Consider the following 27,702-nt stretch of genomic DNA (forward strand, 5'->3'; position numbering starts at 1 on the left):
AAAGTTCTGTTACGGATAATCCCAAAGAAACAGCAGTACGTCACCTACTTCACTGGTAAAACACCGTAGGACCATTTTCACTGAGTCTGTTGTGGTCTGTTTTATTTTTTTGTTTTCTTCTTCCCTACACAACTGTACTTGCAGCCATTAGAGCTGGAACCAAAGAAAAGATTTATGTGTTACTCCATTCTTAGAGGCAAGGAAACCACATGCTTTTGAACTACTGTGACTTACTCTATCTCAACTGAGAAACAACCGTAATTCATTTCCTCAAGAATCAAATGTTTAAAAGGGGCCTTAACAATTTAGCAGATTTACTTGTTTAAATCCTTTGGTTGAGCCAATGAGACATTTTCATTTTACTCTTGTCAGTCCCATTATTTTATATTTCTTTTTTCTACTCAGAAGAGACGAATTGAGAAGAAACACTGAATTTCTTTACCCTCTGGAAACCTGATTCCACTTCACCTTGTTTTTCTCTCAATCAGCCTTTTAGGGGGCTTTTTCCCAGCTATCTCCTACCATATCTGTTAAAAATGAAAATCTGTTATTTTACAGCTTTTTAACTCAGGCTAGCCAATCTGATAAGATATTATACTGGTTTTCCTTCCTGACTTAACTGCTTCATGTTACTTTTCATAAAAATCTGTACCTCTTTTGAAAATTTTTCATCTTCAGAAGTAATATGACAAATTAGCTAAGAAATATAAGATTTATTACACAATCTCAAAGCTAGCTGGTTAATTGCAATTTACCATAGTTAAAGAAGACAGTCAATTAGAGGTAACCAAAAACTTAGACCATAAAATCCACAAGGAATTAGTCAAGTTTCACATGACTTAAGAGGTTTAGATTTCACTTAAATTATGAATTGTTTTCTTCATAAAATGATATTCCTTCCACATACTTGGTTCTTGAAATCTGCAACCATGTGAAGTTGAAATTGAAGTGTCAATTTTACAGAAATCCAGGAAAAAAGAAAAATTGTCAAATGTTGCATGGCTGAAACAACTATTCAGTTTCTGGTTTTCTATATCTAAATGGGCAATATTTGTCATTTGCATAAGGAGGCGTCGAATAATAGGATGTGTGAGTAATCACCCTTAAGAGTTTCAAATACCTGCATCAGTATATACACATCTTTTATATCTATCATTTCACATACTTACATTAGAAAAAGGCATTAAAGTAAATGTTTTCTTGTTAAATTTTCCGTGGATGAACGCTGCTTCATTGTTCCTAATCATTTTAAGAAATTGTTTCCAAACAATTAAAAAGCATAGTCGTGTTCTCTAAAGCAAATTGATATAGAGTTAATAAACCAACCATTCTAAAGAGCTGATTTGATTTTTAATCTATAACTTGAAAAAATGTAAATGCCTTTTAGCACACCAGCTATGCTGCCTATATGTTATCATTCTTTTTTATGTATATGTGCCCACTGATCTGTTTATCTATAATAACTTTGTTAGTCTCTGCTTATGATCTGAATCACTAAGGACGTCAGTGAGTAGGTGGTTTTAGGGAAGACTGGTGAAGAGTTTGAGATGTGGACAAATCACCCAGGTGGAGAAGTCCCACACAGATAGGAAGTCATGGGGAAGGTAACTTAGAAATTCAATGACACATTTATTGACCCGGCACTATATCCCAGGTAGTGGTCTAGATTCTATAGAGAAAGGAAAATGAGGCAGTCTTTGGACAGAACCTTGCAGAATGAATCAGTTTGGGGAGGAGACAAAACCATACAAGAGACAGCTGTGGAAAATGAGAGACAGTCAAAATTGTGGAGTGGCCTTGAAAGCCAGAGAGCAGGAATCAGTGGTGCCAAATTCTGTAAGAGCCAAAGACACACGGGGATTTAGATGAGGCCAGAGGCCAAGAAGGAAAGTGATCGTACATTGAACCACCTTGTAATGAACTAAGAAATGCTTGTTTCAAGCAAATGTTAATCAATAGTTTATAAAAAACGGTGCTTTAAACACACGCTTCAAAAAAAAAAACCTTTTATATATTATGTGGCTTGCTCATTAAAGCAGTCATCAAAGGAAATTTCCTTTTTCCTAAGCACAAAAATGCAAAGAGTTATTGTGAAATCAGCAAACTATGGTAATCAACTATGTCTAGTATTTTCCTGACATTATCAACCACATAATGAGGTAGGACTTGTAGTTTACATAGTCCAAATCAGCTATCATTTCTCCACTATCCAGATTTAAACCATAAATTAGCAACACAGTCACTGTGACAGGCTCTACCCATCGTCATTTGCATCCAATCAGTTAATGACTGGCAGCTGTCTGCAGGACCAATTACTGAAGGCAGCAGCTTTCATGTATAATGCTTCATGAGGCTTAAAATCATATTCTGTTAAAGTACACGGAAGACTGAAGAACTCCAAAATTTGCAAAGGCTTTCAAAGGAGGGAAAGAAAAACTAACTCAATGAAATAACTGTAATCTCAGACAACCTTACATAAGACTGGCTTTAAAGGGTTTCTAATCTTTGGCTAGGCTCAAATAACATCACAGACAGAAAAATCTACCTTAAGGAAGATTACGACCAGTCTCATAACAGCTAAAGGAGTCACTGTAGCCGGAACTATATTTATTAGCATGTTATAAACAGAAAAAATCAGGAACCTGGATTTTAAAAGTTTTGCCTTGTATCAAAATGGAAGCGTATGTCACACAAGGCACTCGTGGAATCCAAAACTAACTCCACTCCCAATTCTATCCCTCTTATTATGGAGCATGCCTCAGTACCTGGTGTATCAACAGCGTATTTTACACTTTCTCTTCCTTTAATGAACGTACATTTTATCTCGAAACAGGTTCTCTAAACTCTTTCAGGAGAAGGATTATGACTAAAGTTTATTCGTCAGTGTATTCGTTATTGAATGCCCTCTCTCTACCAGGCACTGTCCTAGTCGCTACATATATAGCATTAAAAAAAGGCGAAACTCCCTGCCTTCTTGTGTCGTGCATTTTAATGGACACTGACAATGCATTCAAACAATAAACACAGAAACATGGAGAATATAGTATGTCAAACGGTCCTAAGTGTTATGGGAAAAACAAAGTATGGAAAGAGGATAGGGAATGCTAGACAAGGCAGAAGCAGAGGGGTAGTTGCAATTTTTCAAAAGGTTGACAGTTTTACATACAGCACCTTACTGATAATGCAACACTGGACTGGAGACCTAGAGGAGGTGAGGGAGATAGAGGTGAGACTGTCCTGGGAAACACATTCCAAGAAGAAGCAATGACAAGTGCCAAAGCCCTGAGGCACGGGCTTATCTGGGATAGAGAAGGCACATCAAAGGGGGCCAGTAGGGCTGGAGTGAAGCAAGTGATGGCAAGGCTGGGAGATGTACAGTGTCAAGTCTCTGATTGTGTGCTTGACTTTGGGAGAAATGGGTGCCAGTAGAGGACTGGGGGCAGTGAACACCATACTCTGGCTTACGTTTCAAAGGAATCATTAGGGCTGCTGATGGCAGGCAGATGCTAAGGATGGAAAAATGGAAGCAGGAGTTCAGCTCAGACGTGTAAAAAGCTTGGAACTCATCACTCCCATTCTTACAACAAGAATACACTAAAGGAACTGCAAAACCAATGGCTTTTCTTGGGGACTTCCCTGGTGGCGCAGTGGTTGAGAATCCACCTGCCAATGCAGGGGACATGGGTTCGATCCCCGGTCCGGGAAGATTACACATGCCGTGGAGCAACTAAGCCTGTGTGCCACAACTACTGAGCCTGTGCTCTAGAGCCCGCGTGCCACAACTACTGAGCCTGTGCTCTAGAGCCCGCGTGCCACAACTACTGAAGCCTGCGCGCCTAGAGCCCATGCTCCGCAACAAGAGAAGCCACCGCAATGAGAAACCCACGCACCACAACGAAGAGTAGCCCCCGCTCGCCGCAACTAGAGAAACCCCGCGTGCAGCAACGAGGACCCAACACAGCCAAAAAATAAATAAATAAAATAAAAATTTAAAAAAAAATGCTAAAGGAACTGCAAAACCAATGGCTTTTCTTGGAACCATCAGTGAATTGAGGTCACTGGGCAAACCATCACCAGGAAATCTGGAGAGACTGGAAAATCCAGTCATGCAGAGATGAGATTACCTGGAGCAGAAACTGATAGGAACAAGTAACTGGCGATTTTGAGAGGAGTTGCTGGAAGCTGAGCTGTGGAAGAGCTTCAGTAAGAGGGAGAAACTCCTGGAGGCCACGGTCTTAGGGGCTTCTACTCTTTTGTGGGTTTTACCTCCAGGGACCCGCATTCTCACATTGAAGAGCCAAGAAACAGGCCTTCCTGGCTCTACAAGAGGAGGAGAAATATAAATGTTATGAAATAAGCCCTGATCCCCCTCCATAACAAAGGTCTACTCTCCAGGGGAGTGGCCTTACCCAGAGCTGCGGGGGACAGTCATCCCTATCACTCCCATCCCCTCTGGCCTTCCTGTCCCAATTAGGAGACACAGGGCAAGCTAAGAAACTTTCATAAAGGTTACAGCCCAGAGGCACCAGGATTTAATCACCAAATAAGAGGACACTTCCCTTCTCCTACATTTAACCAACACACTTACAGGGCTCCATTATAAAAACGGTGAATTTACAGTGGAGAGAGATGCAAAATACAGACTCTGAGTTGTTGGGGAAGCCCAAAGACAACAGAGGAGACAAGAACAAGGACACCAGGGAAATACAATGCCTCTGGCACATGTAGCTACAGCAAACATTAAACCGACGCCCAACTCAGAGCCAGATTAACATTAAAGCTCACATTAAGCCTATTTACCTAAGTTCTTATTACCTGACACATCATGTCCGACTTTCATAAAAGCATGCTAAAAGGCAAGAAAATAGAAGAAAGAGATTACTTTAGAGGTTTTTAGTAATAATCTGATGAAAGATGATGGTGACTTTGGCCGTGATGTTAGCAGTGGAGGTGGTGAAATGTGGTCAAGTTCTGTATGTGCTTTTGAAGAGAGAGCAGAGGATTTGCTGATGAAATGCAGGTAGGGTGCAAAAGAAAAAGACGAGGTATGGAAGACTCCTAAGTATTGGTCAGAGCTTTTGAGAAAACGGAGTTGCCACCAACTGAGATGGCAAATGCTGTAAGTAAAGCAGCTGGCTGGGGCGCAGGTTGGGGAGGGGGCATTATTCAGGAATTCAATTTCTGATGTCTCAAAAGATTTATACTATTGGTCAGCTGTGTACTCATTTAACTAATAAAATTTGGAGTACCTAAATACTATAGCACTTCTTAAGTACTAAGAAGGAGACATGGAAGTATATCAGAAACCAAAGACATGCTTAATAATTGTTTTACTGGGGACTTCCCTGGTGGCGCAGTGGTTGAGAGTCCACCTGCCAATGCAGGGCACATGGGTTTGAGCCCTGGTCCGGGAAGATCCCACATGCTGTGGAGCGGCTAAGCCCATGTGCCACAGCTACTGAAGCCCGCGTGCCTAGAGCCTGTGCTCTGCAACAAGAGAGGCCACTGCAACGAGAAACCTGCAACCAGTGGCCCCTGATCACTGCAACTACAGAAAGCCCACAAAGACCCAACGCAGCCAAAAATAAATCAATAAAATAAATAAATTTAAAAAAATAATTGTTTTACTGAGTGAATGGATGAATGAAGAAATGATCAGTCATCTTAACCATGTCACCAAAATAACTTCAGCAAAATCGGAATCATAGTGTCAGCAGTACAGTAGCTAATGCTGGAAAATATCTAGGAATTTACGAAATGCTTTTGCTTATTCTGGGACAGAGACTGCTAATCACACTGGCATCTCAGTATCTGCCCTCCCCTTCTTCAAGAGTTAATAAAATTTGGCTGGGTGCTTAGCTTCTCAAAATAAAGATAACATTTCTCAGCCTTCCTTGTAGCTAGGTGTGGCCAACAGTCTGGGAGCAAGCATGGTGTGGCAATTTCTGTGATACGCTCTTAAAGAGAATGGGAACACCCACCATTTGCCCTTTCTCTCCCTCTTCCTGTTAGCTGAAGTGCTGATGTGATGCTGAGGCATCTTGGACCACTTGGACAGGGTGACACTACTGAGATGGCAAGGGAACAAAAGCAAAGGAGCACGGATCCAGAAAACCCACGGCGCCATCTTATCAGCGCTGGACTGCACAGGCTTAGATTGTTACATGAAAGAATAAAGTTTCTATCTTATTTAAGCCACTGTTATCTCGGCTCTTTGTTACAGTGGCTTAACCTGAAACTTAACCAATACATTTAACAAATCCTTAGAACAACCCTGTGATGAAATTAATATGCTGGCGTTTTCTTTTAATTCCTTACTGTGTATCTCTTTCAAACAGCAGGAAAATAAACTAGCAACATAGCTTTGTTTTATATATTTACATGTACCAGTGAAGAAAAACTAGCTCAAAAGCATTCTGTTGAGAACTGACTGCAACAATTTTTACAGCAAGATCGGGGTTCAGGCATTCCATAAACTGTGCAGCACTCACTACCTAAAAAGCCACATGGTAAAGATTTTTCCAAGAGAATTGAGAAATTCTATGCTCTGTATTAGCTCAATTTTAATGTTTCTACTCCCATTAACATCTCTGCAATCTATTAAGCATTATAAGTACCAACAATTAGTCCCTTGGCTGAAAGAAATGAGCAGTGGTTCACTGAACTCTTGACTTAATTGGTAATCGATAGGGATGTCAGAGTTGTTTCTGGGGCATCTAGATCTTTGGATATATATATCCTGATACATATCAGCAGGCCATTCCATTCATTAGGAAGAGTTTCACACATTCAGTATTTGAATAACTGGTACAGAAATGTGTTGGAAAAAGCCCAGTTCAAATGCTATGCAAGCAACCATAATTTGAAGGATAAAACACTCAAAAGTGCCTTATGAAGAACAAGACTCTTTGGCACTATTCACTAAGATATATTTCTACACTTAAAATGTACACTTATTTTCGTTCAACTGCTCTCTAGCTTCTCTCATCATTCATTGCCTAAACCAGAGAGATCACTGAATTAACAGCTTTTGACTATTCATTTATGCTTTAAAGGCTACTTTCTACTCAAGCAATAGATTCTGAGATTTACTAAAATAATTTTTTAAATCAAAAGCAGTAATGAAAAATATGCTCCATCTTCTCCTTGTATAGTGAAAAGTTTATTTCCTTAAGTGACTTAAGGACTTTCAGATAAGAATATGAGAACTGCTTGGCAATACCCAGATTATTTAGTCTCTGCAAAGCTAAGGGTGACTCACACTTGCACGCACACACACTGATACCTACAGACACCATGTCAAGGTTCAGAGGTGGCCTTACCTCCAAATCTTTTAAAGGTATCAGTGTAAGCCTCGTGGTATTTCCTCAGGCAGTGCTTGGAAAACAGAAGAGCTAAACTATACTTATGTGGGATAACCTGACTTTCATTGCATGATGAAAAGAGATGATCTCCGTGCCAGTTTTTTAGAATGTGGAAACCAAGCCTTTTTCTAAATTCTTACGATAGTATTTTTACACAATAGGAGCTCTAATTCCTCTGGACAAGTATAGTCAGAAACATACGAAAACACTTCCCTATTCCAAATATGGAATGCTGGATGTTTCTAAAATAATGGTACTGCTCCCTCGCTTAAAAAAAACCAAAAATTATAAGTATTGAGTAAAAGAACCTCTTCTTCCTTAATACTGTGTGTTTTAAGGCAAGAAGCAAAGATATAAAAAGGCAGAAAAAGTAAACCGTCCAGGCAAAAGCATCAAATAAAATATTACCTTTAGCTGGGTTTACTTTTATCCCTGACCTATACAGCATTTCCTCATTCTGCCAGTCTCCGTTCCTGATCGCCGTCTTGAGTCCATAGAAAACAATTAACGTAGCTGTAGCATAAAAAATCAAGCTCTTGAGAAACCGCTTTTGGACTTTGACATAAAGGGCTCTCGCACCCACTGTAATGAGGAGGCAGAAGCCCATACTAGGAATATACAGTACTCGCTCTGCAATTACAAAGCCAACATAGAAAAACAGGTTCGTGGCAGGAACGAAGGGTATTATTAACAAAGACAAAGACAAAACAACAATGTTCTCTGTAGAAGGAAGCCGTGTTCTCTGTGACACATTATTTTTAATGCCATTTTCTACTTTGGATGGAAAGCTGGGCTTAATCTCTGAGTTCCGGTACTCCACCTCTGAATGGCAGCTATGTCCATTTGCATTCTGCTTGCCATTTGTTACAAATTTCCCGTTGCATTCTCTTTCTACGCTTGGGCTCTTCAAACCATAGTAGGCAAGGAGGAGGAGTCCAGTATAGAAGGCCACAGTGTGTAGGTTTCTCCAATCACAAATTGTTTTGAGCAGAGGCACGGCATCCATTGACCAATCAAAACTGAGGGTATCTGGGCAGAGCAACAGCCAAAGGTTCTTGGTTGGCAAGTAGAAGAAGGTGAGTGTGCGAGCCAGGAGGCTATCCGAATCAGCAGCTGGGTTGTCAGAGTTGGAAAAGCTTGGTGGTTTGTTTCCCATCCAGTATAAACGGGCACCCAAAAGGGAAGTTCCCCAGAAAGTTAACAAACTAATGCTGAGGAAAAGGGACAAGTTCTTCCTCTGAAACCAAAAGAGAGGGGGAAAAAAATTAAGATCATCATCAAGACAACATAGGAATACAACACTTAGAGATGAAAAATACTATAAATGGACAACTAAAAACAGAGCATTAGGTTTCAAATACATGACTTCGTTTCCATCTCCTTTAAACATGCTTACAGATATCGTAAGCTTAAAAAAAATGGAGGAATTCTACTCTGCATATAACTTTTGATGAGTATCCTTTCTTCTTGTTCCTCTCTAAATACCAATAACCAAAACTTCAATTTCTTGACCTCTATAAAACGGGTTGAATACATTTCCCTCTCGAAACTGGTGTCAGGTCAAAATAAGACTACAAAGTGGAAGTACTTAGCACTGTATATGGGATATAGTAGACATCTAATAAATGTCTTCTTTCATTTTATAGTTTAGATTCTGGGGAAAACAAAGAGCAGACATGCCAAAAAATATGGAGTATGACAGGATTCTGCATGCCTCAATCGCATTTAGCTACAGGCTTTTCAAAAGCTCACTTTATGCCACCTTGCTTTTACAAAAGACCTAAATTAGTACCTATGTTCATTAACAACAACAAACATGCAAAGAGGACTTTCACTTTTACAAAAAAGGTGAAAAGTGAAAGTAGGTTCAGCATTTGTTTTTGCAGGGAGCCACCTACAGAGGCAGTGCGTACCCCACTGAGTGGCACCACCAAGCTCCTTCCCCAGGAGCTATACTCAGCATCAAGCTGCCAGAGCTTTAAACTGTTTCTGTGAGCATTTGCACTTTATCTTGATTTACCTGGTACATCCAGTTAGCAAGATGTGCCCTCAGGTAATAGCTTATTTGCTTTAAGCCATTTCAGCTTGCAAAAGGTTTCACAGGAACAATCTACTTTCGGATAGTAAAAACCATGGTATGTCTATGCCAGTCCCCATTTAATTGTCTTGAATCTCCTTGCAGAATTTATAAACTGGGTTTTCATCTGCTACCCTGTGCTCTCAGTGACATCAGTGACAATAAACATCTAATAAGACTCCTCGTGAATCCTAAAATTTTCATGTCGATAACTTTTCAAAAATAAAATGACTTTAATGATGGACTTATTTCAAGAGAAAGACAGCAAATTGTGAGAGGAAGGCCAAAGGGCATCCCTGTTAATGAGAAATTTCTGGCAAACTCTTTCAACATGAATAAGAATTTAGTGACCTCAAATAATTTAAGTCCTGAAGAAGCAGTGGGGAAGGGGGAAGGGTGGACACCATATCCCAACTTTAATGATCCACTGCTAATGTGATCTCTTACTGCACACATTCTGGCATTATATAAAACTATCTTCCTCAGACATTCAGAAATGTGCTTGGAACCATGCAAAGAATATGCCAAATATTTAGTTTAAAAAACAATCTATAAAAGGCAACGAAAGCAAAAATAAACAAGTGGGACTACATCAAACCAAAAAGCTTCTGCACAGCAAAGGAAACCATCAAACAAAATAAAAAGGCCACCTACTGAATGGAAGATAATACTTGCAGGTCATGTGTCTGGTAAGGGGTTAATATACAAAATATATAAAAAACTCATACAGCTTAATAGAAAAAAACAACAATCTGTTTAAAAAATGGACAGCGGATTTGAACAGACATTTTTCCAGGGAAGATATACAGATGACCAATAGGTATAGGCAAAGGTGCGCAACATCACTAATCCTCAGGGAAATGAAATCAAAACCACAATGAGATATCACCTCACACCTGTTAGAATGGCTATCGTCAACAAGACAAGAAATAGCAAGTGTTGGCAAGGAAGTGACGAAAAAGGAACACTTTTGCACTATTGGTGGGAATGTAAAGTGGTGCAGCCACTATGGAAAACATTTTTGAGGCTCTTCAAAGAATTAAAAATAGAACTACCATATGATTCAGTAATTCCATTTCTGGGTATTTATCCAAAGAAAAGTAAATCACTATCTTGAAAAGATACCTGCACACCCATGATCACTGTTCACTGCAGCATTATTTACAACAGCCAAGACATAGAAACAACCCAAATGTCCATCAATGGATGAATGGATAAAGAAAATGTGGGACATATATACAATGGAATATTATTCAACCATAAAAAAGAAAAGCCTGCCAATTGCAACAACACAGATAGACCCTGAAGGCATTACGCTAAGTGAAATAAATCAGACAGAGAAGGGCAAATACTGTATGATCTCACTTATAGGTGGAATATTAAAAAAAAAAAAAAAGCAAAACACTGAGCTCATAGATTAAAGAAAACAGATTGGTGGTTGCCAGAGGCAGGGGTTGGGGGGATGGGCAAAATGGTTGAAGGGATAAAGGTGGTCAAAAGGTAAAAACGTCCAGTTATAAGATAAATAAGTCGTGGGGATGTAATGTATAGCACGGTGACTATAGTTAACAACACTGTACTGCAAATTTGAAAGTTGCTAAGAGAATAGACCTTAAATGTTGTTGTCACAAGAAAAAAAACAGAAATCTTTGTGTCTGTGGCGATGGATGTTAACTAAACTTACTGTGGTATTCATTTTGCAATACATATATGTATCAAATCATCATGTAGTATACCTAAAACTAATACAATGTTAAATGTCAATTATACCCACCCAGAAAAGAAAAAAACCTTAGTCCACAAAACAATATATTTTGAGCATGTACAAGTTCTATTGAAACAGTGTCTGCATTAAACTGTCACTGGCCTCTCCTCCTCTGACTCTCCCTTGTTCACTCCAACTCTAATTGCTGGAAGCCACAGAACTCCTCATGGATCATCTATCTGCTCCATCTCTACTCTGAACTGAATAATCTCAGCAAGGATCGTGATTTTAAAATTTATTAGTAAATACTAATGACACCACCTTAACTTTCCTTCATCTCCATGGTCATTTATCCAATTGCCTGTTGGGCACAGTCATAGACACCTTAGGTACCTCAGACTCAAGATGCCCAAAATAGAAATTGTTCGTTAATATCGTATCACAGTAACACTAAATTCACAGAATTAACTGCCTCAGTGTTTTAAAAACATCTGTGGCAGACTTCTGCTCAAAATTAATTCATGTAATGTTATATGGAATTTTTAATGGTTGGGGGAGTAATATGTTCATTCATCACCGAACTTTCAGTTTCAGGTCTGCCCTATCAAAATGCAATGTTTGAAGACTCATTTTCATCTAAGAATAACTTTTGCAAACTATTCTTTTGCTCCCCTGAAATTCTACCTAGCAAAAGTCCTAAAATTTCTTTATTTTAGGGGAAAAAACGCATAAAACCATATGTTAAAAGTTGTAATAACTTGTTGGATCAATCACGAAACTGAGTATTCTTAGATTATGCAAGAGAGAAACACATCATTTGTCAAAGACAAATGAGGCCAGGTATCAAGGTATCATAAAGGAGACAGATCTTGGAAAACAATTCAACTTTGAACTTGTACCAAAGTCCATTTTGTAACTAAGTATTAACCAAGTGTTCTAAGTGTAATTAGGGCCATTCTATTACAGAATCTTCTGGTGGGGGTAAGCAGAGAGGATGAGCAGAAGGAAGAAGGCGTTACGAAAAACAAGCTGTAATCAGGCAAGAAAAGCAAGGGAGTAAGAGAACCTTGGGGAGGGAAATTAATCAGGTTTCTTTGCTGGCGTGAAACTCCAGAAGAAGTTAGCCTTAATAATTACATAATTCTATCTGATTCCTAAATATAGAAATGTCATAAGGCAAACCTACCCTATCCATTAATTTTTATTTTTTTATTTTTTTTGCGGTTCGCGGGCCTCTCACTGCCGCGGCCTCTCCAACTGCGGAGCACAAGCTGCGGACGCACAGGCTCAGCGGCCATGGCTCACGGGCCCAGCCGCTCCGCGGCATGTGGGATCCTCCCAGACCGGGGAACGAACCTGTGTCCTCTGCATCGGCAGGCGGACTCTCAACCACTGCGCCACCAGGGAAGCCCTATCCATTAATTTTTAATAAAAGCATCATTATATTGAATTTTAATAAATTTCTATCAAAATAAAACAAGATTTAAGATATGATAAAATGATTCTAGTTTAATAATGCTGGAAGAATATTTAAATATACTAAACTACAAAACAAAAATGTGAGTAATGAAAACTATTCAACGATAAATACTATATAAGAAGGCTAAGTGCTGAGAAAATGAGAAAAATGAAAAAGCATAAAAATAAAATACTAGCATGAAGTACTTTACATTTTAAAACATTTTCACATATAGTCTCTGATTTAAACAACTGACATAATAACTAAGATCAAGAGACATAAAGGTTGTGAAGTGAGATGCTCCATACACTCATTCTGCCATAATGGTGAAGTCTACAAGGGCTAAATAAATTACACTATTAAAGGAAAACTGAGCTAACAGGTAAAAGAAAATTGATGTTGAAATGTTTAAAGTAGAAGAGTTTCTAAAGCCTTGTGATAGGCTGATACTTTAAAAAAGTGGTAGCCAAAATCTGAAATTGCAACTTTCAAGTCTCTTTAATGCCTTCTCACAGAATTTTGTTTAAAATTATCACCTATAAAAATGGGATTCTGATAAAACCAAATCTCTCTTCTAACCTCACATTCACTATTCCTGTGGAGATGGCCTTAAAAGGTGAAAAAAAAAAGCATGAAAAGATTTTATTTATTAATTTTAATCCTTACGTTCTGATTTATGGATTAAATCAAATTAACAATTTTTTATTGAGCTACAACTAGGAGCCAAGTGACCATACAATTAGCCTAGCATTTCTGCAATGTTTTGTTCTTGGCTTGGTGCGTCAAATAGATTCAACACAGTTATTTCAAAGATAAGCCATGAGAGTTCTGATGAACTGCCACCATAGACTTGAAAGTCAAAACTAGTAAAGTTTTGACTTGAAAGCCAAAACCACATATAGAAGATGAATTCCAAAGGCTGGGAAATTTAAACATGATCTAAGTATAACCTTTGATTGGGAGCATTAGAAAATGATTGAAATTTAATAGCAAAAGCATAATCAGTTCATTCAACACATCATGAAGGCTGCTTTATGTGGCAGACACTCTTCTTCTATGTGCTGGACATACACCTGTAAGAAGAAATGAGAGCCCATGTGCTCTTGGAGCTTTGTGTATTCTACTCTGCCTAGAAAAATACTTTGAAAGGAGAAAAATCTTAGTGTTTTCAATGATAGTTTTCAAACCTAAAGGACCATCAATATCAATTGTGAGCTTTTAAAAATACTGATACCCTAGTCTGACTAAAATCTCCATAGGAGATTGTAATATAGGCAAGGCTGAGAATCATCACATATTTGCACAAGTCTAATTCTTATTACTACCACTAAAAACACTGTTGGACTCTGGCTTTCATTTCACAGTCTAAGGCATATTTTCCTCATTCTAAATGAAGAAACCATAATGAAACATAAATAATGCTTGCTTTCAGTCTCTGGGACAAATTGAACTCAGCATAATAAATGAAAGTCAGGCTATAAAGGAATTGAGGTCTTTGGAATAAGTAGAATTCAGGGTTGAAACATTCAAGTCTTGTTGCAACATTCAGAAGACAGAGGGTTTGTTCTCAGAAAAAAAAAAAGTGAGACTTCTAAGTATGAACCACAAAAAGCAAATAATCCAAGAGTAAATACAGATGTGAAACTACAGACAGGAAATTCAGAGAAAAGACAACAATAAACATTTGAAAAGATGCTCAATCTCATTAATAAAATGAAAGCTGAAGTGAAAAGAATATATTTCAAATGAACCTAAGTGAAAAAACAAAAAAAAAGAATTGGATATTAAAGTCCCTGAAATTGTGTTGAAATGACAACTATCGCACATTGTGAAAAACATAAATTGTACAATTTGGGTGGAAAATTTGGAAGTGTTTAGTTAAATTAATAATTTGTATTCCCTATCATTTGGTAATCTGGATTTAGTTACTCTCTAACAAAACCTCTTAGATCTAAATACAATGTCATCTAATGCAGCACTATTTATAAAAGCAAAAACAAGGAAATAGCTAAAAATTTCAATAGAGCAATATGAAAATAAATTATGGTATGACCATATAATCTAATCTATAAGGTAATTAAAAGGAAGACCAGGGTCTCCCTGGTGGCGCAGTGGTTGAGAGTCCGCCTGCCGACGCAGGGGACACGGATTCGTGCCCCGGTCCGGGAGGATCCCACATGCCGCGGAGCCGCTGGGCCCGTGAGCCATGGCCATTGAGCCTGCGCGTCCGGAGCTTGTGCTCCGCAACGAGAGAGGCCACAACAGTGAGAGGCCCGCGTAGAGCCAAAAAAAAAAAAAAAAAAAAAAGGAAGACTATATATATAAACTATATATAATATATATCAACATGAAAAATGCTATATAGCAATTAAGACAAACCAAATCATTTTAAAGTAACATGACTAGTGAATAATCATTGTGTAAAATATTCGTATCATAAAACCATATTGGCTATTCAGGAAAAAATACCATCTATTTTTCACAAATGCATACATATATATGTAAAGGTTTTTTGTTAGCTTGTTTTTGTTTTTTTCCCAGTCTAGAAATAATTACACCAAACATGAGATGATGAAATCTCTGGGACAGGATAGGGCAGGGAGATGGACTGATGGATAAGAGACAAAGGGGGCTTCAAATTTCTGCGTAATTGCTATTTATTCACAGCCTCCCAAAATTTATTGTAAAAAACAAGGTTTGACAATTCGATGTGCCTAAACTTATATTTCTTGGGTTAAAAAAAAATTTTTTTTTGAAATATGCAAATAATGTTAACAAATCTAAATTCTGGTCATAGGTACTTAAGTATCTGATGTGTTAGTTCCTATAATTTTCTATATTTAGTATTTACGGTAGCTATAATTTTATAATTGTTTCTTCATTAAAAAATACTTTTCCGTGTCCGCATTCAATCTATCTACAATTATTTTGTGATCCTTACCTTAATTTTGCTAGCAAATCTCTTAATTTCACAATGCACTCTAGTTGGGATACAAAATTATGATAATATTACCCCAAGGCACTCTTTTATATCTGGGGTATAATCACTGACACATCTTTGAATTCCCAGAAGCTAATACACACTCTGACATTTGTAGGTATTCAAATAAATTATTCTTAAACTAACTCTGACCCTCAAACCAAAAGTCTGTTTATACCTATCATCGCACACATTCTGAATCTTGTTATGATAAATCCTCACTCCTAATCCCTTATGAAGCCTCATAAATTAAACAATATTGCACAACTCCAAGGCTATTTAAAAATAGCTTGTTGTCATCATATACAGAAACTTGGCCTTGTCACCTTTATAGCATAACACTTTTTGCCTGTTTCAATCTTTCTCCATGAAAAGTACACACAAAAGCAATGACATATGTTCTGGAGGAACAGTTTTCTGACTACAGCTTCATTTCAAAAGTAGAATTAGAAATGGGAAATTGCACGACTAAAAAAATTCTTATCAGACACATTTTATGTCAATTATTGAAGGGACAGGGTTCCTTCATGGTTTAATTCACTATTTACTTACAAAATGATGTAAATCTGCTTTATGAAAGTCTAATTTCTCTAAAAGTTCAAATACATTCATCTTTTTAAAAATTCTTCTTTAACATAAAAAGGGGAATCAGACCTAATCTCCATTTCATTTTAAAGAATTATACATTGCTAATCACAAAATCTTACAGGGATTTTTATGGAACTGTCAAACATAGGCAATCATAGAATGGAAATCCGCTAAGAATATAAAGTGCATGGTTGACAATTTTATCTGTATTCTCTGGACACACTAATCGAATACAAGAATGTAGCTACAGCTTAAGCAAATAATGAGAAATTTATCGTAGAACATAAAAGTCTTTCCCACACATCACCTGAAATATGAAGGCAAAGCTGATGAGAAGACCCTGCCATATTAATTAGTGGTGATGTCTTTATAGAAGCCCTGTGGTGATTTTCTCCTATGGGGAGTCTTTGACTAAAGAAATAATACAAGAGAAAAGCAAAAATCAACTACAACAGCTCCCCTCTCTCTATTATTCAAGGAAAACTGCCACTCATGATGGCAACTTCAATACTGTCTTCTGCTCTCACAATTTGTGAGACATAAAGGAAACTGAAAAGGATTATTTTAGACTCAATGAAAGAAAAATGTAAACATTCTGCCTTAGAGTATTAAAACCATCATGAGGCTCACTTTTTGGCAAACTAATGAAAATAAATTACTTACACATAAGGCCCATTTAATTCCAAATTAAGCCCTTGGCAATGATAGTAGAGTTGTAATAATAACGTAGATAAAAATCAGTATCTGAAAGTTATAAGAATAACTGAGAGAAAAGGCTATCCAGACATAACAAAAATCGAGCATTCCCTATTTTGTATCCACCATTCATCACTGAAGTCATAAGCTTTCACTTTATCAACAATATAGGATTTCTCCTCACTGTCCTCCTTTCTGAAATAGTTCTCACTGGAGACTCGCTCCAAAACACGAATACAAAAGCAGATTTTTCTGAATATGTGACAAGAAGGAATGCATGGCTAAAAGTATAATTAGAAACTTTTTTCTAGAATATATTCATGTGATTAATCAAAGTTTTGCCATAACCAAGTTGTCAGGTAGTTCTGTTTCCCTTCGAAGGAAAAATGGGTTTCCTTATTAATACTTACCCTCTATACAACATCAGAAACTTTTTTCCATACCAACTAACAGACAAGATAAAAGAATTTTAATGTTTGGTATTTCAAAAGCTATAAAGAGGTTCAATGGGTGGGCATATCCAGTCTTTGCGAGGAAAGAATTTAAAAACTAAGGGCATTTAAAAAAAAGTATGTTGGTGAGATACTTAACACGTTAGATTATAAGGAATTTTTTCATTTATTCAAGCTGACTCTACAATATACCATAATACTTTGTTAAGTTTGGCCATCTATCAGGAAGTATTTCACATGTCCAGAAAAATATTTAGCATCTCAATAAAATCAGTTATAGACTGAAATTCACTGATGAAAATATACAGATTTTTTTAGACCAGATTGTAACTTACCCAACAAGGTTTTCATCAAGGGAGAGTATAGTTATATAAAAATCCAGAGTGTTGAAGCGTATTTCATGTATCTGATATAAGGAATGACACAGGATATTCTGAAGTTTAAAATCAAATATATTTGGATCGATTTGGTAGTAAAAAGCCACCAGAAACAACAGGATTTTTTTCTTATTTCAATTATAACCACAACTATTAGCCTATTTGAAATCTTCTCATATTTCTTCATATATATGATACTAGCTAACATTGGTAAAAATGGACATTTAGAATAGTCTTTAAATGTGATGTAAAGAGAAGAAACCTAAGACAACTATCTATTCTTCTTTTATTTAGGCGTACTTGAAAACACCTCCTTAATTTTACTTAAAATTTTGTTTTATTTATTCCTTAAAAGGTGTTACCTAGTGTTCACATCTTGATTTCGAATACCATTTTCCAATAAAAGAAACCAAGGTTCCTTGGAGAAATGTACTGATTTTAGGACTGGAGCAGGAAATATACAAGATGATCCTGGAGCATCTTGTAGTGCTAGAAAGTAAGAAAGTGCTCAACACACACACACACACACTCAGGCAGCCACCCATGGGATATGGCAAAGTGCCAAAGGGACATAGGAGCTTACTTAAAGAGCTCTCCTGGCCGAAGCCAGAACAATTTGAGCAGTAAAATTAGTATTGGGTTATAACCTAAAGTATAAAATATCCATGAGTCCATACTGATAAATAAATGACATAATAAAACGATATGAAAAAGGGGGAGCAGGAGGGAATAACTTTACAGTAGAGAAACCTGAAAAACACTATCTCAGCCAAATGATCAAGGTCAACCTGAACAGTGATAAGTCATGTTGATAACATGTACCCTTCATCCTTGATATTACATGATGCAAATGTCACTTTATCTGTGTGCTTCCTCTCAAAACCCATAAACCCAGTCTAATCATGCAAAAAACATCAAGCCAATTCTAATAGAGAACATTTTTACAAAATATCTGACTAGGAATCCTCGAAACTGTTAAGGTTATCAAAAATAAAGTTTGAGAAGCCATCACAACCAAGAGGAGCCTAAGGAGCCATGACAAATGAATGTAATGTGCTATCCTAGATGGCATCCTGGAAGAGAAAAAGCGCATGAGGTAAAAATGAAGGAAATCTGAAATAATTATGAACTTTATTTAATAACAACGTATCATCATTGGTTAATTAATTGTAACGCAGATACTATACTAGTGTGAGCTGTCAATAATAGGCAAAACTGTATGTGAAATATACGGGAACTCTGTTCTACTCAAGTTTTCTGTAAGCCTAAAACTGTTCTAAAAAATAAAGTCTATTTTAAAGAACGGTTGTTACTAGAATAAAAGCTGCTAGAAACCAAACAAAATTAAATAGATGGCCTTTGATAGATCAATATCTGAAACCTACGAGCCAAGAAATATTAATAACTGACAATTAACACCAACATAAGTGCCTATTAACATTTTACATGTCTTCAGAATTAAAAGGATAGAAAAACAAAATGAAGTAAATGACCATTTAATTCAGGTTAAATGACCACAGTTGTTTATATGGATTGTATGAGAGATGATATACCAATTTCAAATCCTGTTTGGGTTTTGTCTGACACTCTACAGCTTCTGTAGTTTACTAGAAACCCCCAAACAAGAAGCAAATATTAAGGAAAGGACGCTTCTAAACACATAGCTAGGGTGTTTTGGTTGGCATGGTGACCCAGTCTTCCTCATTAAGCTAACATGGGGAAATCAAGCAGTTAGCAATTCCTTGTGTACCCATGGCAAGCTGCTTCCAGAGCTAACTATTAGAAACTGAAGTACCCAAAGAGTTCAATTACTGAAACTGCAAGGGGTGTGCCACAACCCCTATCCCATTATACTAAAAGCTAGCCCCTGAATGCCAGCCTTCAGAGTAATCTTGTTTAGCTTAAAATAAGGGGTTTAACACTTCCCACCAGGCAGTGCGCTATGGTCAAATCAGGTTAGCCATGAAACAATCCAGCCTTTATGAAGAAAATATGTGAAGAAAATAGTCTTCGTGACCTGAGAAACAAAAAAAGCTTTAAACCAAAGAAGACACCTCTCTATCAAAACACTTTTGGTTCTTATTAAGCTCCTTTGCCTATACTTTAAGATGACACCTAATAGGGGGAGAAATCAAAATAAAAGAGCCCCAAATTAATTGAATGTGGAAAAGGACCTCTTTTTCTATCCATTTCTCCTCAAATGGGCAACTGCATTGCAAATGCATTTCCTGCACCAATGGATTAAACAGCAACATTCTTTTAACTCTGTGTGGCTTTAGTGAGACAAACCAGCCATTATGAGATGCGTTCCAGTCTCATTAATGAGGTAAGCATGTGAGTCCAGCATTTTGGAAACATAAAGAGACAAATTATAATGAGACTTCACTCAGTGGGGAGGCCAAGAGATATCCATCTTCTCTCAAAGAGAAAAGACAGCTATTTAATGAGTGTGGGAGTTTTCCTGTGAAGACACAAAAGACACCAATAAGAAAAGGAAGATTTTATATATATATATATGTATATATATACATATATATATAAAACAACATACATACCTAGTAGGTAGGTGTTCGTTAATAAGCATAAATTTAATGCTTAATGTCTTTACATAGAAATAAATGTGTTCCCATTCTATAATTACACCTGTCTTCTGCTAAATATGAAGAGTAAATTCAATGTCAAAATGGATGAATGGAGCTTCCCTGGTGGCGCAGTGGTTGAGAGTCCGCCTGCCGATGCAGGGGACACGGGTTCGTGCCCCGGTCCAGGAAGATCCCACATGCCGCGGAACGGCTGGGTCCGTGAGCCATGGCCGCTGAGCCTGCGCGTCTGGAGCCTGTGCTCCGCAACGGGAGAGGCCACAACAGTGAGAGGTCCACGTACAGCAAAATAAATAAATAAATAAATAAAAATGTAGCATTTTATCTATATAATTCTCATGTGGATTTTGTCTATATTTGCGAAATACCCACTGATGTATGCAATAACACTTTTTTTTTTGATTGGGAAACTGAGGTAGAGTAATTAGAGTCTTAGAAAATGTTCACTTGGGAAAACATCCATCAATTTTTAAAATTCATCTCTCAATATCTGGTGATTACAACCATTCAGAAATTCCCATACAACACTCTGGCACATACTTAGGCATTATAATTATTAGTCATTCAGAGCAGAATTAAACAGAACTGGAATTCTCAATAAGAACACCTGAGTAGAACATTCTGGGTTTACTAAGCAAGGAGAACTGGGGTCATCACCTCTCCTCCCCTTTATCCTTGCCTAACTGAAAACAGAATAAACAAGTGCCCATGCCAGATTTTCAAGTGATCAGAGTAGGAAGGGAAGTTATGGTTACTAGAATCTACTACAGAAAAAACAAACCAAAAAAAAACCCTCTACTTTCAAATCTTTTTTGGGTGGACTATTTGGTTTGTTCCCCTGAATACAGGAAGAGATGTGAGGAGCAGCAAAGTAGTGATATCAGCGGTAACCTAAGGCTAGTTATTTGAAAATACCTGAAAAACAAGATTTGAGTCTAGGGATGGATGATGTGAGAAAAGACGAAAAATATAATTTGAGTTCTCATGAAAAGAACAGTCATCTCTCAACGTCTATGCATCTTTTTACTCTGAAAGTGAAGTTCTTCTGGAAAGTAAATAGTAAACCTAGATGGCAATACTTATTATAAAGAAGTGGGAGATTTTTTCTAAGAGCACCAAGTAATATTTGTACCATCAAATAAGCATTTTTAAATGCGTGATTTTATTAGCTGAAATTAATCATCAAAAGGGTGACCCTCGATTATACAGACTTCATGAATAATAAACTAGTTGCATGTCTCATGTTATGCAGACACAGAAATGATTCATATAGCTGCCAAGTGGCCATGAGCCAGATGTTTGAGAACACACGAAAATACTAGCAAGTTTTCAGTTCAGATTCTGTTCTGATGGCCTCTCCAAGTGTGTCTTCTTGCCAGAAGCTTAGCAACTTAGCACAATGCAATTTTGGGAGCCCATTGGTGGTGGCTACCAATCTAAACAGATGGAATTTTTGTGTAAATATTACCTACCTGATTTCTTTTTTTTCCCTCTTTTATTGTGAGATTTGAAATTAAATTTTAATCATATACTAACTTTCAAAGATTATATATGTGATCTAAGGTGTTTCAGAAAGTTCACAGGTAGCTTCACAAGAAGATTTTGAAACAGAAAGGAATTTCACAACTGTGAAACCCACGTAACTATAGCAGTATTTGTCTTCCACTTGAATAAGATTTCAATACAACCCAAAAGTTTGATCTTACTTCAAATTAGTTTAAAAAAAAAAGAATTCTGCATTTATTAAATACCTATTTTGAGGGCCATTAAAACTCTCCCCATTAATCTTCCTTTTTAAGCACGTCCAGCCTTTGTAGCTATCACTAAAGTACTAGATTTCAAGTCTGGTTAAAATCTGGTATTTTTTTATTAAGATGTAGATCTTTGATTTTTAGCAATATCAATTTAAAAAAATCCTAGAGTTAAGATTTACTGCAAAAATCTCTCAATGAGTCTTCAAAACATATTTGGATAATTCTTTCAGCCCAACACAGCTCCAATTAGCACTAATCATTGCCATGCCCTAATTATTTAAAATTAAATAAATTGAACTTACACGTGCAAACATTTTGCAATTCACCCTGCACCCACTTCTCTTTTCAAGTTAACTCATAAGATTAGACAACTTGGTTTAATAGATTATTATCATTGGATTAGATCCAAAAAGCATTCGTCTTATGGGAATTCTGTCTTGCTTTAATAGTTGTGGTTTAGTGGATGCTCCCGAACTAAATTGTCAATCATTTTGATTGGCTCCTGGCCCCAAGAACCCTGCTGGGAGACAAGCGAGAAGCTTTTTTCCAGGTGTGTGACTGGTACTCAGTAAGTGTGGATGAAGCAAAGGGCAAGTGGAAAGGACTGGTTAAAATACCTGACTGGGCTGCTCCAGCTTCCGGCGCCATACTTAACATGCCCTTGTTCAAACACGTTAGTTATCCCTGACCCCGCATAATGTGACCAGTTAGGCACCTTCAATACAGCAACGAACCAGCAACACTTAGAAGTGTACAAACTCATGCAACCCATGCCACGAGCAAATCGAACATTAATAAAACCCACAGTGTATAGTAACACTGTGCTATAACTTTTGGTAGCCAGAAAATAATAAAAATTACAGGATATGCTTGAGTCTTTATTTAGCCTCTGTGACTCAAGCATTCCCTTTTAAGGAGTATCAGGAAATTCCATTCTCGAATAGGTTCCGTAACAACTCCTAAACTAAACACCCCAGATATTTTACAATGAGGATCATATTTCTCAATAAATCCATTTTTCTTCTATTCTGGACCATCAAATCAACCCACATTATCTTGTTCCTTCAATAATCTAAACAAATGCAGGTCATCCAAATGATATGCTAACGTGAGTACAAACTAAGCTCCATTCTATTTTTCCATGAGAGACCAGATATTGTGAGGAAAGAAAGAATTGTGTGTAACTGCCTAATGAATTCAAACACCTGTTAAGTCATTTTATCCCTCCCAGATGAGGCCCCGGAAGCTAGTGAAGAGAGCAGTGCCTAGAAAACAACATTCTATTTTGTCATTATATTTCACTGTGAAATGCGGGGTGAAATCATTTATTAGTAGGAGTAACACTAATTATGAAGGTTTAGTAAACATTTTACAGAATGTTTTTACATATATTATCTCAAGGGATTTTTTCTCAAACCTTGTTTGTAAACTTTGTGAATTTGTATTTTACGAAATGGTAGGTGGGGGATTCCCTGGTGGCGCAGTGGTTAAGAATCCGCCTGTCAATGCAGGGGACACGGGTTCGAGCCCTGGTCCAGGAAGATCCCACATGCCGCGGTGCAACTAATCCCGTGGGCCACAACTATTGAGCCTGTGCTTTGGAGCTCGCGTGCCACAACTCCTGAAGCCTTGTGCTCCACAACAAGAGAAGTCATCTCAATGAGAAGCCCGCGCACCACAATGAAGAGTAGCCCCCACTCGCCACAACTACAGAAAGTCTGCGCACAGCAACAAAGACCCAACGCAGCCAAAAATAAATAAAAACATAATAATAATAAAAATTAAAAACAAAAAAGGGTAGGTGGAACTCAGACTAAATGGGTTGGTCAGAATCCCAGAGCTAATGGGTAGAAGAACTAGGACTCAAGGTTATGTCCTTTAGGGCTTCCCTGGTGGAGCAGTGGTTGAGAGTCCACCTGCCGATGCAGGGGACACGGGTTCGTGCCCCGGTCCAGGAAGATCCCACGTGCCGCTCGGCTAGGCCCGTGAGCCATGGCCTCTGAGCCTGCGCGTCCGGAGCCTGTGCTCCGCAACGGGAGAGGCCACAACAGTGAGAGGCCCGCGAACCGCAAAAAAAAAAAAAAAGTTACGTCCTTTAAAAGTCCAGGGTGCTATGCCCTCCCCCTCCCCCCAACCAAACCACACAGTTCCCACTCTTCAACCACCATCTCCAGTCCTTCACCAGCCAGGTTCCTTAACCTGCTCTCACGCTCTCCAACCTCCAGGTGTTATCCAACATAAAAGACCATCACTTCCACAGTAGAGGCTCATAAAACCACAGATGGGTAAATGCTAGAAGAGGTCTAGAGATCAGAAATCTCTATTTGTAAAATCCCAGAACTTTGGAAATTATCTCCTCAATGCTTATTTCTGCAGTGAGGAAATGGATGTCCATAGAGTTTAAATGTGTTCCCCAAGGACAGAGAGCTATTTGGTTGAGGTCAGGACCACAAATTTCATCTGCCTTTGTGTTTGTGGCAAGGAGCTTGATCCCTTTGTTTCTATTTTTAATCACTACTCTGTAACAAGAAACTATAATGATTCAGGAATAATTATTACATTCCAACGTTGTGGACCTAGTATTCAAAGCTGTCCAAAATTTGGCCCATCTTTACTATGTAAACTTCAAAATTCCCTAAGTAAAAAAAATATATATTTTAATAGATCTCTATTGGAGTATAATTGCTTCACAACACCATGTTACTTTCTGTTGCACAACAAACAAATCAGCCATATGCATACACATGTCCCCATATCCCCTCCCTCTTGAGCCTCCCTCCCACCCTCCCTATGCCACCCCTCTAGGTCATTGCAAAGCACCGAGCCGATCTCCCTGTGCTATGCTACTGCTTCCCACCAGCCAACTATTCTACATTCGGTACTGTATATATGTCGATGCTTCTCTCACTTTGCTCCAGCTTCGCCCTCCCACCCCATGTCATCAAGTCCATTCTCTATGTCTACCTCTTTATTCCTGCTTTGCAACTAGGTTCATCGGTACCATTTTTTTTTTTTTTTAGATTCCATATATATGTGTTAGCATATGGTATTTGTTTTTCTCTTTCTGACTTACTTCACTCTGTATGACAGACGCTAGGTCTATCCACCTCACTACAAATAACTCAATTTCGTTTCTTTTTATGGCTGAGTAATATTCCATTGTATATATGTGCCACATCTTTATCCATTCATGTGTCAATGGACATTTAGGTTGGTTCCATGTTCTGGCTATTGTAAATAGTGCTGCAGTGAACATTCTGGTGAATGTCTCTTTTTGAATTATGGTTTTCTCAGGGTATATGTCCAGTAGTGGGATTACTGGGTCTTATGGTAGTTCTATTTTTCGTTTTTTAAGGAAGCTTCATACTGTTTTCCATAGTGGTTGTATCAATTTACATTCCCACCAACAGTGCAGGAGGGTTCCCTTTTCTCCACACCCTTTCCAGCATTTATTGTTTCTACCTTTTTTGATAATGGCCATTCTGACTGGCCTGGGTGATAGCTCATTGTAGTTTTGATTTCCATTTCTCTAATAATTAGTGATGTTGAGCATCTTTTCATGTGCCTCTTGGCCATCTGTATGTCTTCCTTGGTGAAATGTCCATTTAGGTCTTCTGCCCATTTTCTAACTTGATTGTTTGTTTTTTTGATATTGAGCTCCATGAGCTCTTTGTATATTTTTCAGATTAATCCTTTGTTGTTTCATTTGCAAATATTTTCTCCCATTCTGAGGGTTGTCTTTTCGTCTTGTTTATGGTTTCCTTTGCTGTGCAAAAGTTTTTAAGTTTCATTAGGTCCCATTTGTTTTTATTTCTGTTACTTTAGGAGGTGGGTCAAAAAAGATCCTGCTGTGGTTTATGTCAAAGGGTGTTTCTCCTATGTTTTCCTCTAAAAGTTTTATAGTATCTGGTCTTACATGTAAGTCTTTAATCCATTTTGAGTTTATTTTTGTGTATGGTGTTAGGGAGTGTTCTAATTTCATTCTTTTCCATGTAGCTGTCCAGTTTTCCCAGCACCACTTATTGAAGAGGCTGTCTTTTCTACATTGTATGTTCTTGCCTCCTTTGTCATAAATTAGGTGCCCATATGTGCATGGGTTTGTCTCTGGGCATTCTATCCTGTAACATTGATTTATATTTCTGTTTTTGTGCCAGTACCATACTGTCTTGATTACTGTAGCTTTGTGGGATACTTTGAAGTCAGGGAGACTGATTTCTCCAACTCCATTTTTCTTAAGATTGCTTTGGTTATTTGGGGTCTTTTGTGTTTCCATACAAATTTTAAGATTTTTTGTTCTAACTCTGTAAAGAATCCCACTGGTAGCCTGATAGGGATTGAACTGAATCTGAATTGCTTTGGGCAGTATAGTCATTTTCACAATATTGATTCTTCCAATCCAAGAGCATGGTATATTTCTCCATCAGTTTACGTCATCTTTGATTTCTGTCACCAGTGTTTTATAGTTTTCTGAGTACAAGTCTTTCACCTCCTTAGGCAGGTTTATTCCTAGGTATTTTATTCTTTTTGTTGCAGTGGTAAATAGGAGTGTTTCCTTAATTTCTCTTTCTGATTTTTCATTGTTGGTGTATAGGAATGCCAGAGATTTGTGTGCATTAATTTTGTATCCTGCAACCATACCAAATTCAATGATTAGTTCTAGTAGTTGTCTGGTGGCATATTTAAGATTTTCTATGTATAGTATCATGTCACTGGCAAATAGTGACAGTTTTATTTCTTCTTTTCCAATTTGGATTCCTTTTATTTCTTTTTCTTCTCTGACTGCTATGCCTAGGACTTCCAAAACTATGTTGAATAAGAGTGGCGAGAGTGGACATCCTTGCCTTGTTCCTGATCCTAGTGGAAATGCTTTCAGTTTTTCACCACTGAGGATGATGCTTGCTGTGGGTTTGTCATATATGGCCTTTATTATGTTGAGGTAGGTTCTCTCTATGCCTATTTTCTGGAGAGTTTTTATCATAAATGGGTGTTGAATTTTCTCAAAAGCTTTTTCTGCATCTATTGAGAAGATCATATGGTTTTTATTCCTTAATTTATTAACGTGGTGTATCACATTGATTTGATTTGCACATAGTGAAGAATCCTTGCATCCCTGGGATAAATCCCACTTGATCATGGTGTACGATCCTTTTAATGTGCTATTGGATTCTGTCTGCTAGTATTTTGTTCAGGATTTTTGCATCTATGTTCATCGGTGATTATTGGTCTCTAATTTCTTTTTGTGATACTTTTTTTCTGGTTTTTGTATCAGGGTGATGGTGGCTTTGTAAAATGAATTTGGGAGTGTTTCTCCCTCTGCAATTTTTTGGAAGAGCTTGAGAAGGATGGGTGTTTGCTCTTCTCTAAATGTTTGATAGAATTCGCCTGTGAAGCCATCTGGTCCTGGACTTTTGTTTGTTGGAAGATTTTTAATTACGGTTTCAATTTCATAACTTGTGTTAGGTCTGTTTATATTTTCTAATTCTTCTTGGTTCAGTCCTGGAAAATTGTACCTTTCCAAGAATTTGTCCATTTCTTTGTGGTTGTCCAGTTTATTGACATATAGGTGTCTGTAGTAGTCTCTTATAATCCTTTGTATTTCTGCAGTGTCATTTTTGATTTCTCCTTTTTCATTTCTAATTTTATTGATCTG

At 37.6% G+C, this 27,702-nt stretch overlaps 1 protein-coding gene across 3 annotated transcripts in view; it reads right to left on the reverse strand.

Annotated features, from left to right (window-relative positions):
- Positions 1-27,702, reverse strand: part of TMTC2 (transmembrane O-mannosyltransferase targeting cadherins 2) — a 658,994-nt gene that overhangs the window by 447,938 nt on the left and 183,354 nt on the right. For all 3 annotated transcript variants that reach the window (XR_012324274.1, XM_073788371.1, XM_073788372.1), the window contains one exon: positions 7,773-8,601. Coding sequence is in view for 2 of the 3 variants with exons in the window: in XM_073788371.1 (XP_073644472.1) it covers positions 7,773-8,601 (829 nt within the window). In the remaining variant the exon portion in view is untranslated. The remainder of the gene's footprint in view (positions 1-7,772; positions 8,602-27,702) is intronic.

This window comes from Tursiops truncatus, chromosome 11, assembly GCF_011762595.2.
Source record: "Tursiops truncatus isolate mTurTru1 chromosome 11, mTurTru1.mat.Y, whole genome shotgun sequence".
Classification (NCBI taxonomy): Eukaryota; Metazoa; Chordata; class Mammalia; order Artiodactyla; family Delphinidae; genus Tursiops; species Tursiops truncatus.